The 20,262-nt window shown below is 48.1% G+C and overlaps 1 protein-coding gene across 1 annotated transcript in view; it reads left to right on the top strand.

The window, feature by feature from the left end:
- Positions 1 to 20,262, top strand: part of LOC147098673 (cadherin-23-like) — a 229,320-nt gene that overhangs the window by 5,028 nt on the left and 204,030 nt on the right. Inside the window, exon 3 of the mRNA XM_085970674.1 lies at positions 5,345 to 5,572. Within this exon, the coding sequence (XP_085826800.1) occupies positions 5,345 to 5,572 (228 nt within the window). The remainder of the gene's footprint in view (positions 1 to 5,344; positions 5,573 to 20,262) is intronic.

Below are 20,262 nucleotides of genomic sequence, written 5' to 3'. Positions count from 1 at the left end.
TTCAAACGTACTTCATTGGCTGTAAAGCGCTTTGAGGTGTCCGGTGGTCGTGAATGGTGCTATAGAAATGCAAGTCTTTCTTTCTTTCTAAAAACCCATCTGGTTCACTAATGTCCTTTAGGGAAGGAAATCTGCCGCCCTTACCCGGTCTGGCCTATATGTGACTCCAGACCCACAGCAATGTATTAACTCTTAACTGCCCTCTGAAATGGTCGAGCAATTCACTCAGTTGTATTCAAGAAGGCGGCTCACCACCACCTTCTCGAGGGCGATTAGGGATGGGCAATAAATGCTGGCCTTGCCAGCGACGCCCGCATCCCGTGAATACACTTTAAAAAAAATTGAGAGTCAAAGATCTTCTCAACGTCTCTGAATTCATGTCTTACTTTGAATAAAACGGAGTGAGTTTAAATTACATTACTAACACTTGTGATAGTCTCCTTAACCTAAGAAAACTTAGGTTCCATTTGATGGATCCATCAATACATCGTGGGATATTTTAAATGGGGTAATGCATTTGCTAATAGAGTAGAGCGAGAGAGCACGGCTTCAGTCAAACCCCCCACACTGAGCGGTCAGTATTGTACCATAGCTTAATATCAACGGCAATTGCCTTAAAAGTACAAATCTGTTAACTGAGTGATCACTGTAGAAAGTAAAGACAAGAAACGTTGTGATGGAGATAGTAGTGGCAGGTTGGAGGTGAGAAAGAAAGGTCAAGAAAGGAAAACTAGGCCAGTTGGAGACAGCTTCAGTAATAGAGGAGATGTGGATGTCCAATTTGAGGTCAGAGGTGACAGTCATGCCAACATTGTTATTAGATGAAGAAGGACTCAGGGTGGGAGGATCAAAGTTCAGAGGTGGGAGCTGTTGATTAAGCTTGTGAGAGCCTTTAGCAAACTGTATCTGAAACATTGAAGAAAGAAAGAAAAAAGTTGCATTTGTAAAGCGCCTTATTATATCCTCAGGACATCCCCAGGTGCTTTATGACCAATGAAATACTTTTCATGCTAAGGGTCACTACTATTGTGTAGGCAAATGCTGCAGCCAATTTACTCAGCACAAAGTCCCACAAGCAGCAAATGAATGAACGAATGGCCAGGTAATCTGTTTTCAGCGGTGTTGAATGAGGGAGGAGTGATGACCAGGAGAACCCCGTGCTTCTCTTGGGAAAGTGAGCAGGTGCACGAGGACAAGAGGCAGTGAGCGCTGAGGGTATGCAATCTGAGCGTAGCGTTGGTTATACCTAAAATAGTTCAGGCACGTCAGTGTCAGCTGTGGCTCAGTGGGCAGCACCCTCCCCTCTGAGTCAGAAGGTCGTGGGTTCGAGTCCCACTCCAGCGGCTTGAGCACATAAAGCTAGACTGACACTTCCAGTGCAGTGCTGAGGGAGTGCTGCACTGTCGGAGGTGCCATCTTTCGGATGAGACGTTAAACCGAGGCCCCGTCTGCCCTCCTGAATGTAAAAGATCCCATGGCACTATTTCGAAGAAGAGTAGGAGTGTCCTGGCCAATATTTATCCCTCAATCAACATCACTAAAATGGACTATCTGGTCATTATCACATCTGTGGGAGCTTGCTGTGCACAAATTGGTTGCTGTGTTTCCTACATTACAACAGTGACTATACTTCAAAAATTACTTCATTGGCTGTAAAGTGTGTTGGGACATCCGGAGGTCATGAAAGGCGCTGGAGAAATGCAAGTCTTTCTTTCAAACCAGTTTTGGTTGGCCACAAATTCATACATTCCAAAATTCAACTCTAATTTGTCTTTCTGACTCAGACAGGCCAATGTTTGGCCACGGCAGTGTCAGACTGGTATGGTCAACGGGGCTCCTCTGAGGTTGGGCTTGAGACGCGTTATTGGGAAGAGCGGTGCATGTGCCCGGCGCGCTCTCTCTTTCTCTCTCTCTCTCTCTCTCTCTCTCTTTCTCTCTCTCTCTCTCTCTCTCTCGCTCTCTCTTTCGCTCTCTCTCTCTCTCGCTCTCTGTCTCTCTCTCTCTCTCTCTCGCCAGTAACAGTTTCAAACCTTGACAATTAAACGCCCAGACACAGGGAGATGTTTTGCTCGCACAAACCTCAGCTTGCTGTTCGGCAGGTTGTTTTTTTTTCGGCAGGGCACCAGCTGTTTTTTTAATTTTAACATGAATTGCCATGAACACAAACAGTATTTGCTTTTCTCCAATTTCACACCTGATGAAAGAATTTCACACCCCCCCTGTTACAGATCAAAGATTTGCAGCTGATTGCTCTTCATCTGCACTTCAAACCTTTTTGCATCTCAAAATCATGCATGCACAAAAAGGGCAATTTTTTTCCATTGAATATTTTTGAAGAACAAATATTATACTTTGTCCTTCATTTCAGGGTTGTTAACTATCCATATTGAATTTTGATGCAATCTCTCGTGGAGCCAATATAATTGGAATACAAATCAGAATAGGTAACTTTTTTTTAAATTCGTTCGTGGGATGCGGGCGTCGCTGGCGAGGCCAGCATTTATTGCCCATCCCTAATTGCCCTCGAGAAGGTGGTGGCGAGCCGCCGCCTTGAACCGCTGCAGTCCGTGTGGTGAAGTTGCTCCCACAGTGCTGTTAGGGAGGGAGTTCCAGGATTTTGACCCAGCGACGATGGAGGAACGGCCGATATATTTCCAAGACAGGATGGTGTGTGACTTGGAGGGGAACTTGGAGGTGGTGGTGTTCCCATGCGCCTGCTGCCCTTGTCCTTCTAAGTGGAAGAGGTCGGGGGGTTTGGGAGGTGCTGCCGAAGAAGCCTTGGCGAGTTGCTGCAGTGCATCTTGTAGATTTGCAATCCCCTCTCCTGAAGGCAAGGAATGAAAGCAATGTATTGAGGACTGGAACCTTTTCCTTTATTTCTATCCACTCCCTGCATTAAGTATATCCAACTCGGGTATAAGGTGAGCAACATGGAGGTTCCATTGTGGGTGACATGGGCCACCATCTTCAGTTGATGTTGCTTAACCCCTGACCTCAAGACAAGTGCTCCTTTTTGTAACAACGTGGCATTTCCACTTCCCGCTCCCTCACCGGCCATCCGTCCGTGCGACCATGTTGCCGCCCTCTGCTGATGGCTTTGGTTTGTGGGTTGGGATTTGGTTCCGACCCCTACATATAAACTTACCATGAAGCCTTAAAGAGTGGCATTTATTGTATTTATCCCAGCTATGAAAGGACAGTATTGGAACCTAATGATCAATAATGTAAAAACCGTTGGGGGGGAATGAAAGAATAAGTGAATGCATCTGCACGGTTCAATGGCTCCAAGCCCCACAGGCCTCAGTTATTTTTTTATTCGTTCGCGGGATGTGGGCATCGCTGGCGAGGCCAGCATTTATTGCCCATTCCCTAATTGCCCCTTGCGAAGGTGGTGGTGAGCCGCCTTCTTGAACCACTGCAGTCCGTGTGGTGAAGGTGCTCCCACAGTGCTGATTTCCGGGATTTTTGCCTATTATACTTTGTTGTAGCAGTTTGGTACAACTGAGTGGCTTGTTCGGCTATTTCAGAGGACAGTTAAGAGTCAACCACATTGCTGTGGGTCTAGAGTCACATATCGGCCAGACCGGGTAAGGACGGCAGATTTCCTTCCCTAAAGGACATTAGTGAACCAGATGGGTTTTTATGACTATCCGATAGTTTCATGGTCACCATTACTGATACTAGCTCTTTATTGCAGATTTATTTAATTAACTGAATTTAAATTCCTCAGCTGCCGTGGTGGGATTTGAACTCGCGTCTCCAGATCATTAGTCCAGGCCTCTGGATTACTAGTCCAGTAACATAACCACGATCCTACCGTTCCCATTCTTAAAAACTGTACGATGCAAATGATTTCTGATTCTTATCATTGGTGAAATAAGGAATCTCTGGAGCGAGGAAATGCCATTTCAGCCCATCAGGTCTGCTCCATTCACAGCCCATGTAGGATTATTCCAGCAAGGATTTCCCCCCGCATTCCTCATCTGTTCATCCCCTCCCTTAGCAGCACTGAGAAACGCCAGGCAGTGCTAATAATATCTCTGCGTTCCTCTGTCTCCCTTCTGATTAGTTCAACAGTTGTACCAGATGGCATGAATCTTATCATTCATGAAAAAATGACTCATGAAATCACACTGGGCGGCCAGCTGGTGGCGCCATCCAAAGAGTATGAATACTCGGGCGTGGGCCCAGCTTGCTCAGGATGTTTCTGTAACCAGGAACTAGTGATGTAACTAGAATCTCATGGTTGTGAAACAGTTGATTAAAGCCTTGTTTTATCCTCAAACCAAGAGCTCAGTAGTCTTTTTACATCACCAGATAAATGGAATGATCAATCAACTTGAGAAAAGAAATTACTCTGATTACTTACTTAATTCAGACAGTAACGAGCAGCAAATACCACCCACACATCAAAGAATACACAACAGTTAGGAGATCGTGCTGAGGCTATGTCACCCAGGTTTTGCATGATTCCTAATTCACAAAAGCAAAGTCCGCGTTATGTGAATGTTACCATCTGCCGCACAAGCAAGCACACAATCGAAGTTGAAACTTCAGTGCAGTACTGAGGGAGTGCCGCATTGTCTGTTGGAGGCGCCTGCCTTCACATACAAGGTTGAATTGAGGATCCATCTGTTTCAGTGCTTCAGATGGACATTAAAATAGCATGGCACTGTTGCAAAAAGAGCCCCAGGAGGTTTTCTCGGGCTCCCGGCCAAGATTCCTCCCTCAACTAACATCACCAGAAACAAATTAACTGGTCATTCATCTCAGGAACATAAGAAGTAGGAGCAGGAGCAGGAGTAGGCTATACACAGCCCCCTCGAGCCTGCTCCGCCATTCAATAAGATCATGGCTGATCCGATCTTGGCCTCAACTCCACTTCCCTGCCCGCTCCCCATAACCTTTGACTCCCTTATCGTTCAAAAATCTCTCTATCTCCACTTTAAATATATTCAATTCAATGACCCAGCCTCCACAGCTCTCTGGGGAAGAGAATTCCAAAGATTCACGACCCTCTGAGAGAAGAAATTCATCCTCATTTCCGATTTAAAAGGGTGCCCCCTTATTCTGAAATTATGCCCCCTAGTTCTAGATTCCCCCACAAGGGGAAACATCCTCTCTGCATCTACCCTGTCAAGCCCCTTCAGAATCTTATATGTTTCGATAAGATCCCCTCTCATTCTTCTAAACTCCAATGAGTATCGGCCCAACCTGCTCAACCTTTCTTCATAAGACAACCCCTTCATCTCCGGAATCAACCTCGTGAACCTTCTCTGAACTGCCTCCAATATTTGAAGTACCATCTTCCAGGTTCCTTTAACAGATTCTGTGCATTTTTCAGAACGTTGGTGGAGGTACTGCAGTCACCAGAGTCAGAGCTACAGACAAGGACACTGGTGTGAACGCCGTGCTGTACTACTACATCACCCAGGGCAATGAAGATCTCACCTTCAGAATCGACAGGCTGACTGGAGAGATTGTCACACGCCCCTCTCCTCCAGATCGGGAGAGGCAAGGTTTTTACCAGCTGACAGTAACAGTGGAAGATGACGGTACCCCTTCACTCTCAGTAAGTGTTCTTCCTTCCTTTGCATCAATCAATGTATATAGAATCGCAGAGTGATACAGCACAGCAGGAGGCCATTTGGCCCATCGTGCCTGTGCCAGCTCTTTGGTACGGCTCTCCAATTAGTCCCCCCCCCCCTGCTCTTTTCCCATAGCCTTGCAAATTTTTTCCCCTTCAAGTATTTATCCAACTCCCTTTTGAAAGTTACTGTTGAATCTGCTTCCGCCACCCTTTCAGGCAGCGCATTCCAGGTCACAACAACTCGCGTAAAAAAAAAAATGTTTCCTCATGTCGCCTCTGGTTCTTTTGCCAATCACCTTGAATCTGTGTCCTCTGGTTACTGACCCTTCAGCCACTGGAAACAGTTTCTCCTTATTCACTCTACCAAAACCCTTCATGATTTTGAACACCTCTCTCAAATCTCCCCTTAACCTTCTCTGCTCTTAAGGAGAACAACCCCGGCTTCTCCAGTCTCATGCAAGATGTGAAATCTCTGTCCCTGTTTGGGGCTGAAAGTTTGAGCGGGGTTGTCTTCCGCCAGCGCCAACACAGTGACAGGAGGCGTGTATAATTCCTCTGGATTCCCGCTAGGCGGAGCAGCTTCTTCGGTAAGACCCATTTTCCATCACCGCTTCTACCATGCCGCGACACTTAAAGGCCAACCATCCCTCCCCCCCCCCCCCCCGCCCTCGATCCTGGCTCCTCCTGCTGATCTTCAGCGGGTAGATTTAGGGAGAGAGGGTGGTAAATCAGCAGCGGGAGTTGGGACAGGAATCAGGAGGGTGTGTTTCCATTTAAACAAAGCAACAGGTGAAGAGCAGATGGTGGCAGTGGAAAGGCGAAAGAACGGAGAGATAAAAATGTTTTGCCGAATATAACTGGAAACTTACACGAGAGTTGTGCGTCTTTCTAGGACATTGGGTGGATTTTTGGTGGGAAGCCTTATACCTGAGTCACCTCATACATGAGTATACTAGCTGGGGAGCCCCGCGTTGCGAGGGCAATTTTGGGGCGCGAGGGCAATTTTGGGGCGTTTGGTCTCCCTGCCCCTGTGTGTCCCCCCTCTCCCTGTCATGTCCTCTCCCTGTCCTATCCCTCCCTCCCCTCTCTCCCTCCCCTCCCCTCTCTCCCTCCCTCCCCTCCCCTCTCTCCCTCCCTCCCCTCCCCTCTCTCCCTCCCTCCCCTCCCCTCTCTCCCTCCCCTCCCTCCCCCCCCACCCCTCCCCCGCTCCCCCACTCCCCTCTGTCCCTCTCTCCGGCCCCTCCCCCTGCCTAGCGAGCCCCGCGTTGCGAGGGCAATTTTGGGGCGTTTGGTCTCCCTGCCCCTGTGTGTCCCCCCTCTCCCTGTCATGTCCTCTCCCTGTCCTATCCCTCCCTCCCCTCCCCTCTCTCCCTCCCCTCTCTCCCTCCCCTCCCCCACTCCCCTCTGTCCCTCTCTCCGGCCCCTCCCCCTGCCTAGCGCCTGAGGTCCGGTGCCGTTGCTGAGGTCCCCCGCGTATCGCGCGGCTGATGGACGGCCGCTGCGTGCGGGCGGGCGGCGCATGCGCGGTGAGTGCGGGCGGCGCATGCGCGGTCAGTGCGAGCGGCCCGCGGGAGCCGGCAAGGCCGTTAGCGAGCGGGAAACTTCGGGCGGCGCGCCCGCGCTCCGTCCGCGACACCTGAGAGGGGGAAGTAGAGAGAGACAGAGAGGGAAGAGGAGAAGGAGAGAGAGGGAAGAGGAGAGAGGGAAGAGGAGAAGGAGAGAGAGGGAAGAGGAGAAGGAGAGAGAGAGAGGGAAGAAAGAGAGAGAGAGAGAGAAATTTTTTCAGCTTCAGGCCCCGAGTCCCCCCTGCGCGAGGGTGAGGAGGAGGGGGGGGGGGGTTGCTAAACACAATATAAAACTCAAATAAATTGTTAATTAATTGCCTAACACACAATTGAAATATTTACCTTAGTTCCCTAACAGAAAGTGTGGGGGAAAAAATTGTGGAAAATCAAGATGGCGGCCACTCACCTCGGTTCAGAAGGATAAGGCCCGCCCACACACGCACCGATTGGTCGACCGGTCAGGTCACCGAAGCGTAGGATTGGTCAATCGTCGAGTCACTCGACACTCAACTGTAGGAAGACCTCGACGTCACATGGTCGCTAATGAGATGCTAATGAGCGGAACGCTGAACGTTTTTGGGATACCGCGGGCGGGATTTTTGTCCGGCCGAAACGTAAATACGCCTATGACCGGTCCGGAATCGCAAGCTTTCTTTTGAGGCGACGCGCGCGTCGGTACGCTCTGTAACTTCCAAACGTATAGAGACCAGGCGGACAGACAGACAGACAGACAGAAGAGCCGCTTTATATATATAGATACGGTAGGTAGTTTAAGGATGCAGTATTTACCTTCACTGTGCAAGGTTTCCAATGAAGGAGCTTTTAAAACGTTGCCATTTTCTGCTTCTTTCACACACGTCCGAGAGTTGGGGGTGTGGGGAGTGTTTAGCTGCTGGGGAGAATTTCCCCGTCCTTGACTTAATAAATTCACTACATCATTTAAAAATAAAAAGGAAATTACAGCACGCAACCCTTCTATCTTCTAATACCGTCCTTAATATTTCATGTTTTAAAAATTCACCAGACTGATACCTGGGATGGCAGGAGTGACGTATGAGGAGAGATCGGGTCGATTGGGCTTGTACTCGCTGGAGTTTAGAAGAATGAGAGGGGATCTCATTGAAACTTATAAAATTCTAACAGGACTAGACAGACTAGATGCAGGAAGGATGTTCCCGATGGCCGGGGAGACCAGAACCAGGGGTCACAGTCTAAGGATAAGGGGTAAGCCATTTAGGACAGAGATGAGGAGGAATTTCTTCACCCAGAGAGTGGTGAACCTGTGGAATTCTCTGCCACACAGGGCAGTGGAGGCCAGTTCATTAAATATATTCAAGAAGGAGTTAGATATATTTCTTAAGGCTAAAGTGATCAAGGGATATGGGGAGAAGGCAGGGACCAGGTACTGAATTTGGATGATCAGCCATGACCTCATTGAATGGCGGAGCAGGCTCGAGGGGCCGAATGGCCTACTCCTGCTCCTATCGTCGATGTTTCTATATGTGATTCATTGGGTTGCCAACTCTGGTTGGACGTATTCCTGGAGGTATCATCACATGACCGTCCGTGTCCAATCGCCCCGTCCGGCCAAGCGGCCTATTTTCCGCCCTCTCTAATGTTTTTATAACTCATGACTAACTATAAGGCATTCAAAGAAATTGAAGAATATACACCCGTTTTCTTTAATGCCCCTCTGATCTTTCTCCCGGGTTGCTGGAGATTAACCTGGAAATCCTGGAGACTCCAGGGCCAGTCCTGGAGGGTTGGCAACCCTCTTCTGGTGGCCTGTAATTGTATGCAGCATCGCTGACTGACATCAGTGCGAGGCCACGTCTGTCCGCATTGGGCAAAAAGAGGAATCCCTGGTGGCTCTGAGAAAGAAGGCGCCCATTCAGACCGCGAGGCATGTTTTCCTCTGGTCGCAGGTGGGAGTACAGAGTGGAGGAGACCCCGTTTTGTACCAGTTTGGGCTCTTTCACTTGCGTCAGAGGCCGGAGGGCGATGTCTCTACGCAAAACCCGTTTCACCACGCGTAAGGTGATGCATTACACAACACAGCGGGCTGCAAACTGTGCCGTGAGAGAGGGCTGCGTGAACGCTGACTGCTCTCGGGTGAACCTCTTCGCTCGTTGAGCGCGAGGTCAGCCCCTCTCACCTGGATTAACACCGCCGCTAAAATAGTTACAGGTGTGCCTGTTTCCCTACAGCACGATAGGGGCCATTTTAACTTAGCCCCGGTGACTTTTATTGCCATCATTGAACCAACCTGACCATTTTGGGCCTCACAGTGCCCTTTGATATGAGGTGGGCAATATTACATAGAGGCTATTTTATGCCAACAGAGTTTGGGTTTACACAGTCCATCAGTCACAGTGACGGGACATGCCACTAAGAAAATGTATAGCACAGTAATGAACCGCTATCCTGTATACATTGTGAAGAATTTCCTTCTGTGGGGCGCGATCTTACCAGCCCTGGGGGAGGCGGGTATGGAGGCGGGACTGCCGGAAAAATGGCAGAATTTGGGGGCGGGTGCCCAACCCGACTCCGTGCCATCTTGCCAGGAGGCGGGTAGCCGTCCCGCACCGGGTCCCGTCTCCTTGGAGGCGGGAAGGGATTAAAGCCTATTCACTGCCTGTTAACAGGTACTTAATGGACAGAAAATAGGATTATCCCCTTTTTGCCCTCACAAGTGCGGACTTCCCAAAGGTTTCGAAACCCGCCAGGGTCAGCGAGGCGAGTAGTGGGTCTGCGGGGGTCGGAGGGGTGCAAAAGTGCGCTGTGAAGGTAAGTGATGGGTGCAAGTGTGGAGAGGTGAGTATCTGAGGTAAGTGCAAAGTGTTAGTAAAAGTGTACTTACCTTTGTTTCTTCCTGCAGGCTTCAGTCGGTGGGTATGCGGAGAGTCTCGCACCTCCGCGGTAGAGATGACAGATGGCCATGTCATCCTCCAATGCAACAACCATCTCATTTCTGCAGAAGAAGGAAGTTTGATGAGGTCTTGAATTCAAGAACTCATCAAACTACAGATAATGTCAGTGTTTGACAGCTTCACAGAGCTGTCAAACGATGACAATTCATCTGTCAAAAATTTTTGACAGATGAAACATCATACGCTGATGTTCTCTGTAACCGGCTTCCCCTTAATTGGCCTGCTAAGCCTGCTGGGTGGGCGTAACAAGGTCAATCAAGGGAAAATAACGTGGGTTGGCCACAAGTCGCTGGAGGCGGGACTGAAACCCGACAAGTGGGAGTCCCACCTCCAAAAGCTCCCCACTGAGAAAATCACCCCCTTTATGTGCAGCCAGTGACCAGATACTGAGGGATAAACCGGCCAATCCTCTATTGTGCTCAAGACATCGGCTGCATAACATGAGATCACTGCCTCGAACTTCACTTGAGCGCTGTCCCCAGTCATTACCCCACTTCTGCTCTATATGTAGGTAAATAAGGTGAGTGATTTGTCACAGCAAGCGATCGCTTACTGCTGCAATCCCTTCAGAAACTGACCTGTTCGCTGCCTGCTGCACTTTTCAAGTAACTTTGTGCCAATGTAATTAACTGTAGGGAAAATCCAGACGATTTAGCACCCCCCCGCCCCCCCGCCCCGATGCAAAGCTTTTCAGGACGGGAGGGCGTTTTAGGAATTTAACGTGCTGGATTTTGTAGCCTGAAGGATTTTTTTTTTGTCCACTAAAATTGATAAACGGGGAACCGTGCGGGCTGCGAATCAGTCACGCCAATCTCCGCAGCTGAATTCTCAACACGCGCTCCCATCGTAGGGAACTCCGTGCCGGGAGCACTAATCAGCAATTTATCTTTCTACACATCTTTCTTGAGATGGGTTTTCTTTTGAGTGAATGACAAAGCGTCGTGTTAAAGCAAGTCCATTCTTGCGTGGGCAGCAAGTCTCGCTCATACGGTAAGTATGGGCATTTGCAGGACTTGTCAAACAAAGCACATGTCACTTGCCCTGGTAATAGATTAGATCAGGGGCCCGTGTTATATGCAGCAAGCCTTACATAATGTACCAGCAACATCTACAGTGGAAATAAATTGATATGTAGGCAAGATACATTATGTGGGATTTGTTTATAAATGGATATGACTAAGTTTAAGTGTGCGTCAGAGTATATTAAAGGGATATGTATTTAGAACTGTTTTCATTGCTGGCTACTCACTGTGCTATATTAGTGCCTTTGACACGTGCTGTTAGTTAGGTAATGGCAGGTGCAATGTTGGACAAGGCAAAGCCATCACAGCTGTTTCCGTAGCTTGGTGACTCTGCTAATACTTCCGATCTTGCTCAATAAGACTGCATTGTGACACATGCCCAAACCCACAGCTCTTGTTTAAATGCCTATTGCATGCAGGAGTCATACTTAGGGAACTGCTCGCTGATGCTGTGTGACCATTGTTTATTGACAGTAGGCTACAGATTTACTGCAGTGGAGACTTTGGCAGCGAACAGCGTTAATTGGGCTTTTTCGCTCACCTTTGGCATTGCACTATTATGGCGGCGTGAATTGCTTGCACATTGATCCGGTAAGGGAGCGGCAATGTCAGCGTCGCAACTGGGACCAATGGCTTAACTCCTTAACCAATGAAAGAATAGGACAGAGAAAGAAACAGACCAAAGATGGAAAAGGAAATAGGGTGAATTAGAGTCAAATGAAATACAGAGACAGAAAGAAAGACTTGCATTTCTATAGCGCCTTTCATGACCACCAGATGTTCAATGCGCTTTACAGCCAATAAAGTACTTTTTTGAAGTTTAGTCACTGTTGTAATGTGGCAGCCAATTTGCACACAGCAAGCTCCAACAAACAGCAATGTGATAATGACCAAATAATCTGTTTTTAGTGATGTTGGTTGAGGGATAAATATTGGCCCCAGGACACCGGGGAGAACTCCCCCTGCTCTTCTTTGAAATAGTGGCCGTGGGATCTTTTACGTCCACCTGAGAGGGCAGACGGGGCCTCGGTTTAACATCTCATCTTAAAGATGGTACCTCCGACAGTGCAGTACTGCACTGGAGTGTCAGCCTAGCTTTTTGTGCTCAAGTCCCTGGAGTGGGACTCGAACCCACAACCTTCTGACTCAGAGGCGAGGGTGCTACCCACTGAGCCACAGCCACAGAAAGAGGAGTGGTAGCATAGCGGTTCTGTTGCTGGACTAGTAATCCAGAGGCCTGGACTAATGATCTGGAGACATGGGTTCACATTCCATCACGGCAGCTGGGGAATTTAAACTCAATTAAATAAATCTGGAATAAAAAGCTAGCATCCGTAATGGTACTGGATTGTCATCAAAAACCCATCTGGTTCACTAATGTCCTTTAGGGAAGGAAATCTGCCGTTCTTACCCTGTCTGGCCGATATGTGACTCCAGACCCACAGCAATGTGGTTGACTCTTAATTGCCCCCTGAAATGGCCCAGCAAGTCGCCCAGTTGTATTCAAGAAGGCGGCTCACCACCATCTTCTCGAGGGCAGTTAATGCTGGCTTGCCAGCGATGCCCACATCCCGTGAATGGGAAAAAAAAGGAATAAAGAGAGAGAGAGAGAAAAAAGACAGAAAGGAAGAGTAAGTTTTTTTTTAAAGAACAAGCAGAAGAAGAGGATATTAACCCAGTTGTATTTAGGAATTGGTCGTTGAGATGTGAAATGTACAAACATTCTTGACCAATGGCGTATAGAACCAGCAGGCGTGATCAGGAACAGCAGAACACCCAGTGGGCACGCCACTGCTTGCATAAGGACATAGGAATTGCTAGATGAAAAAAGACCAAGTTCGTGGACCAAGTTCCATGGAGAGAGTGCAGCGATGATTCACCAGACTGATACCTGGGATGGCAGGAATGACGTATGAGGAGAGATTGGGTCGATTAGGCTTATATTCGCTAGAGTTTAGAAGAATGAGAGGGGATCTCATTGAAACTTATAAAATTCTAATAGGACGAGACAGACTAGATGCAGGAAGAATGTTCCCGATGGCGGGGGAGTCCAGAACCAGGGGTCACAGTCTAAGGATAAGGGGTAAGCCATTTAGGACTGAGGTGAGGAGGAATTTCTTCACCCAGAGAGTGGTGAACCTGTGGAATTCTCTACCACAGAAGGCAGTAGAGGCCAATTCATTAAATATATTCAAGAAGGAGTTAGATATATTTCTTAAGGCTAAGGGGATCAAGGGATATGGGGAGAAAGCAGGGACAGGGTACTGAATTTGGATGATCAGCCATGATCTCATTAAATGGCGGAGCAGGCTCGAGGGGCCGAATGGCCTACTCCTGCTCCTATCTTCTATGTTTCTATGTCACCTCCCAGCCTGGTGGTGGCACGACACAGAGCTGTTGGAGTTGCTGACTAATCACAGCAATCAATCTCTATCAGTGAGTCTACAACAGACCCAGACACGAGGTGAGGAAAACCCCCCAGTGGGTGGAGAGCATTGGGAACCACAGGTCCAAAGTCACCTGTTCCTCCCGAGCCTCGCTACACTCACCACACGTCATCTCTCAAATTACTCATCGACTGGATCCCACAATGTTATTTTCGGAAAGAAATCAATCTAATTTGCATTTGAATGAGTGATCCTCTTCTGAGCATCGAAACTGTTTTGCATCCTGAAGATGCTGGCCGTCCAACACTAAGAGGAGTGCGAATGGCAAGACTGGCACCAAAACACTGCCAGAAAACCTCTCGCAACAATTCACTGTCTGTTGGAGTGAGACGCCACAGCTTCATTGTGCCTCCCAGGTTGAATGCCGTGTCAAGACCATAAATCACGTCATTGCCAACGTCCTCTACGACATTCATTACCAGCCCTAAATGCCTGTGACGGAAATTATTCATCGTAACGTCGTAAATCCAGCAATTTCAAGATCGGCGTTAGGTTCACTGGGGAGCCTCACGGCAAGAACGAAGGTGTATCGACTTTGGGCAAGGCTGACGGCAAGTCATTGGCGGAGGATCTGAATTCATGGTGTATCTCGTAGATTTTTTAATGAATTAATAATGGCGAGCACCGTTAATGCATCATTCTGATGAAGCGACTTGCTGGCAGTTTCTAGCCCAGTGTCTCTTTCTTACTGTAGCCATCCCTTTGCTTGCCACTCGAATTCTTTCTGTCTTCCCCTCTTTTTGTTTGTCTTTCACTCCTCAGAGTGACTTTCACAATTGAATTTGTTATTCCTATCTTCTGTCTCCAACTCTTTCTCTCTTCCCTTTCTCAATTCAATTCAATTCAATTCAAATGCTTTATTGGCATGAAAGTTTACAGGGAACCATATTGCCAAAGCTTACATAACAAAAAGTACAGTTTTCCAACATTCTGTAGGTGTCAAACAATTTTGACCTTCGTTGGGCTCTCTTTCCATCCCTGTCCCTTGTCTGTATGTACTCCAGCTCTCTCTGCCTCGTACAGTTTCCCGTTCTCTTTCTGTACACTTCGCACTCACGTGCCTCTCGCACACTCTCGCTGTCTCTTTCCCTGCGTGCCTTTTTGTTGCTGTCTCTGGATGTCATTCGGTGTAAAAGGGCTTCTTCGCTGTGATATACGAAACAAGCGCTCTATTCGGAGCTCCAGCACGGCAAGAGAGCCCCAGGTGGGCAGAGGAAACGCTTCAAGGACACCCTCAAAGCCTCCTTGAAAAAGTGTAACATCCCCACCGACACCTGGGAATCCCTGGCCCAAGACCTCACAAAGTGGAGGAGAAGCATCCGGGAAGGCGCCGAACACCTTGAGTCTCTTCGCCAGGAGCAAGCGGAAGCCAAGCGCAGGCAGCGCAAGGAGCGCACGTCAACCCAAGCACCCCACCCACCCGCCCCCTTCAACCACCGTCTGCCCCACCTGTGACAGAGACTGTAGGTCCCGCATTGGACTCATCAGTCACCTGCGAACTCATTTTTAGTTCTGCCTAAGTAGTTAAGTTATACGAAAAAACAGGAAGTTTGTTACAGCATTGCGAAGTACAGGGGACTGAACAGCCCAGAATAGCCGGTGCTCTTAATACATTTTAATCGGTGCCTTTGTAGTTGGCTCGTGAGGTAATGGCAAATGGTTAGCTCCATTTGCCCGACTAGAGGCAGCTGCCCGTGATAAGTGTGGACGGTGTAAGTGGTGGGGACCAGTGTCCCCACTAAATTGTCTTTGTTGTACGCAGCCTGATTATTTCAACGCGCGGTCCCTTTATGTTTTCTGCGCACGCACGGTCTTTCAGATGGAATAACTTGCATGCGGCCTGCGCGGGACCTTGCAGGTTACTGCCCGCCCGCGCCCGCACCCAGCTTAGAGGCAGCATTGGCGACGACTCTGTTATAATTCAGTGAGCAACTTGAAAGGAGCATAAAGAAAAAGGAAAAAAATCTCACTCGGTCCCTACATCTCATCCTGTTTCTCCGCCTGATCTCTCCATTTTTTTAAGGAAGGATTTCTATCCAAAACTATGGCCCAGAAATTCGGGTCGGTGCAAGCCCCCGACCTGCACTTACCTAGCGCGCCGGCCTTTGAGCTGTGGGCCTGCGTGGGATTCCGATCCTGGGCCTCCTCCAACTGCCGGCGCGCAGTGCCCGCGTATCCCAGGGGCGCAGTTAGTTCGATGCGTCCCCTGGGATCACGTGGGCCATGGAGAGCCAATCGGAGCAGGGAAATGCCCATTCATAAGTTTGACAGGAAGAGCTGTCAAAACTTAGAAATACTACGGGCCCCAAAACATCACTAAATCTTCAAATAATTTTTTTTTTTTAATCACATTTTTAAATAAACTATAAATTACATGAAATAACTATTTTAAACAATAATTTAAATTTTTGAATTTTTTTTTTTATTTTCGAACGGGGCTAAAAATAAACTTCCCTTTCTTTAAAGTATTTAAAAATAATAAACCTGTGGAAAAAATGTTTTAATTTTAATTAATTCACCACTTACCTTAAATGTGTAACTGCTGGAGACATACCCTCCCGGGAAAACCTGCAAAGAAAACGTAGGTTCGATGCGCACGCGCAGCCTCTCCTGCGCACGCGTTTGACCTCTGAACCCCTTCGTTCAGGGGAACGGAAGTGCCGGTTTCCCGCGCATGCGCAGTGCATGCAGGAAACCGGCACTTCCATTGGGCCTACGGATGAGTACCCCATGCGTACTCACCCGTGGAGACCCAAAGTTCTGGGCCCATATCGTTCCACTCTTGATATTGGATCAATAAGATCATGAGCCAGTCTCGTGGGGAGCTCTCCAGTGTTATGAACCCCAATCATGTGTATTTTCACGTCACGTTGATGGATTGCGTTCGGGTGTCGGAGCGTTGAACTATCAACATCTGGACCCGACAGATTCGATGGCCTGTCCTTGATTGAGCTTCCACTCTTGTTTTCAAATCCCTCCATGGCCTCGCCCCTCCCTATCTCTGTAACCTCCTCCAGCCCCACAACCCTCCGAGATCTCTGCGCTCCTCCAATTCTGGTCTCTTGAGCATCCCCCGATTTCCTTCGCTCCACCATTGGCGGCCGTGCCTTCAGCTGCCAAGGCCCTAAACTCTGGAATTCCCTCCCTAAACCTCTCTCCGCCTCTCGACCTCTCTCTTCTCCTTTAAGAAGCACCTTAAAACCTACCTCTTCACCTGTCCTGATATCTCCTATGTGGCTCAGTGTCAAATGTTGTTTAATATAATCACTCCTGTGACGTTCCTTGGGCCGTTGTACTATGTTAAAGATGCTATATAAATACACCCAGGTAAGTGTCGGCACTTAGATTGAATTGACACTTCCTTGGATACAAACAATAGCTCCTCTCTCCTTCAGGGAGAAATATGAAATACTATTGCTCATATCTTGCCTTGATGCAGATGTGTGGTGCCTTGTAAATGAGTCACAATTATTAGAAATTATCTAGAAGTGTGAAGCCACTGTCTAGACATAACATTGAGATGCACCCAAAATACCAACAGTGCCTCTTCCGCCAAAGGCTCTGACAAACAAAAAGCGGGGATAATGGGGTCACGCAGATGGCACAAAATAACTACAAGCGCAGTGAGAAGAGGTTTCTGCTGGTTCAGTCCTGATAGAAGCAGCTGCCCAAGGAACCTGGTCAGATGTTACTATTGAATCTGCTTCCACCGCCCTTTCAGGCAGCGCGTTCCAGATCATCACAACTCGCTGAGTACAAAATGTTTCCTCATGTCGCCTCTGCTTCTTTTGCCAATCACCTTAAATCTGTGTCCTGTGGTTACCGACCCTTCCGTCTGTGGAAACAGTTTCTCCTTCTTTACTCTCTCAAAACCCCTCATGATTTTGATCACCTCTATCAAATCTCCTCGTAACCTTCTCTGGTCGAAGGAGAACAACCCCAGCTTCTCCAGTCTCTCCACGTAGCTGAAGTCCCTCATCCCCTGGTACCATTCTAGTACCCTCTCCTAAGGCCTTGACATCCTTCCTAAAGCGCGGTGCCCAGAATTGGACACAATACTCCAGCTGAGGCCTAAAGGTTTAGCACAACTTCCTTGCTTTTGTATTCTATTCCTCTATCACTAAAGCCAAGGAGCCCATATGCTTTTTTTAACAGTCCTCTCAACATCTCTCACAAACATCTCAAAAGTAGTTCATATCCTGTGCCTTACTTTTGAAGTGCCGTGACTGTGGGCAATCAGCCGCCATTTCTGCCCACAGCAGATCCAACCAGCGGCGATGTAAATAAATCAGATAAATTAACATCTCCGTCGCCCTCAATCCCCTACCTTGCGGTCATTTTATTTTTGTGCTAGTCCAATTAGACTTGCTTTTTGTGCAAGTCAGCAGTGAGTTTATGGTTCTGGCTCTTGCTCGTGGTTGTCATGTCCTGGACTATATCGGTGATATTCGAAATAATATTACCTGCCTCAGGCAGGGCAAGTGAAGAACAGGAAACCTCAATGTAGCAAGGTAGACAGGTCTGTGCGCAAGTGTAATCTGTTGCTTTTTGCATTGCAGTTATGAATAACAAACTCGGTGCAAGTTTCCTGTGTCTCAACATTTGCATTTCCTTCCTGGGATTTGGCCCGAATGGTTTTTTCAGCTGAGTGTGACTACACAAATCAGTCAAGATACGAGCTGCTTCATTTTACGGGAGTATGCCCCATCGTAAACACTAAAACATTTGCAAGTCTAACTTCACAATTGAATGGGACTGATTTTCCTGTTCCCTTCCCCTCTTGGTATTGGGAGCAGGACCTGGAGGAAAATTCAAAATTATGAGGGATTTCGACAGAGCAAGTCTTTTAAAGTAATTGGTAGAAGGATTAGAGGGGAGTTGAGGATAACCTTTTCACCCAGAGGGTGGTGGGGGTCTGGAACTCACTGCCTGAAAGGGTGGGAGAGGCAGAAACCCTCATCACATTTAAAAAGCACTTGGCTATGCACTTGAAGTGCCGTAACCTACAGGGCTACGGACCGAGAGCTGGAAAGTGGGATTAGGCTGGAGAGCTCTTTGTCGGCCGGCACAGACACGATGGGCCGAATGGCCTCCTCCTGTGCCGTACATTTCTGTGATTCCAAGTCAGGAGAAACTGTTTCCTCTGGCAAGTGGGCCGGTAACCAGCGATCATAGATTGAAAACAATTGGCCAAAGAACTAGAGGGGAAAGGAGGAGAAATTTCTTCACACAAGAGGGTTTTTGAGATCTGAAACACACTACCTGAAAGTGTGGTGGAATCAGAGTCCATAGGAAATTTTAAAAGACAACTGGGCATGTACCTGGGATGAAGGGGTTGACGTATGACGAAAGGTTGAGCAGGTTGGGCCGATACTCACTGGAGTTTAGAAGATGTGCAGGTTAGGTTGATTGGCTATGATAAAATTTACCCTTAGTGTTAGGGGGATTAAATACGTGGGGTTACGGGGATAGGGTGGGATATGTGTTGGTGTATGGGTTACGGGGATCGGGGGTGGGATATGTGTCGGTGCAGGCTCGATGGGCCGAAATGGCCTCTATCTGCACTGTGAGGTTTCTGTGATTCTGTGATGATCTTATTGAAACATGTAAGATTCTGAGGGGGATTGACAGGGTGGAGGCTGAGAGGATGTTTCCCCTCGTGGGGGAATCTAGAACGAGGGGGCACAGTCTCAGAATAAGGGGTCACCCATTTAAGACGGAGATGAGGAGGAATTTCTTCTCTCAGAGGGTCGTGAATCTTTGGAATTCTCTACCCCAGAGAGCTGTGGAGGCGGAGTCATTGAATATATTCAAGGCAGAGATTGACGGACATTTGAACTACAAGGGAGTTAAGGGGTTTGGGGAGAGAGCGGGAAAATGGAGTTGAGGCCAAGACTGGATCAGCCATGATCTTATTGAATGGCGGAGCAGGCTCGAGGGGCTGATTGGCCGACTCCTGCTCCTATTTCTTATGTTCTTATGTACTGGAAGAGGCCTAATTTGCAGGATAAAGCTGGGGTGTGGGACTAAATTGGAGAGCTCTTTCAAAGAGCCGGCACAGGCACGACAGGCCGAATGGCCTCCTGTGCTGTAAGAGTCTATGAAAATCAGGCGGGAAGGATCACACCTCTCCCTATAAGGCAGCCCAGGCGAATTTCCATCCATTATGCCCCAATAAACCTGAAATGTTTGCGCGAGTTATCTACTTTGTATTGGTACCTGCTGTCTACAGTCAGGGGCCTTGTACAGCTACAATATATTTATTTCTCAAATTTGCCTCCTTCCACCTGTTTGCTAAAAGATTGATGGAAAAATGCATTGTCCTTGTGACCAGTGTACACAAGAATCGCAATCAGGGAGGCGAGATAAATCGCGCACCAGCACTTCAAACCACACCATGATCGGGTGAGAGGGCACATGGTCAAACTGGTAGGCAGCAAATTTAGGGCCAATATCAGAAAGGTCTTCTTCACACATTAAATGATCAACACACGGAATGCCGACAGAACTCACGGTTCCGATGTCGTGGGGGAACTGTAGCTTCTTTTTCGATTGATGGGCTGAATGGCCTTCCTTAGCTGTATTGGTCTTGTGATCGAGTGCTGCTATAATCCGCTTTCTTTCTGCCTTGTTGAATCCACAGTTGTGTAATAAGTCAGAGGTTGACTGCTTTTCCAACAACAATAACAACCTCTTGCATTTATATAG

Source organism: Somniosus microcephalus, chromosome 29 (assembly GCF_052327205.1).
Source record: "Somniosus microcephalus isolate GS21.2 chromosome 29, FLI_Smic_1.0, whole genome shotgun sequence".
Lineage (NCBI taxonomy): Eukaryota > Metazoa > Chordata > Chondrichthyes > Squaliformes > Somniosidae > Somniosus > Somniosus microcephalus.
This window is presented reverse-complemented; position numbering and strand designations above follow the sequence as displayed.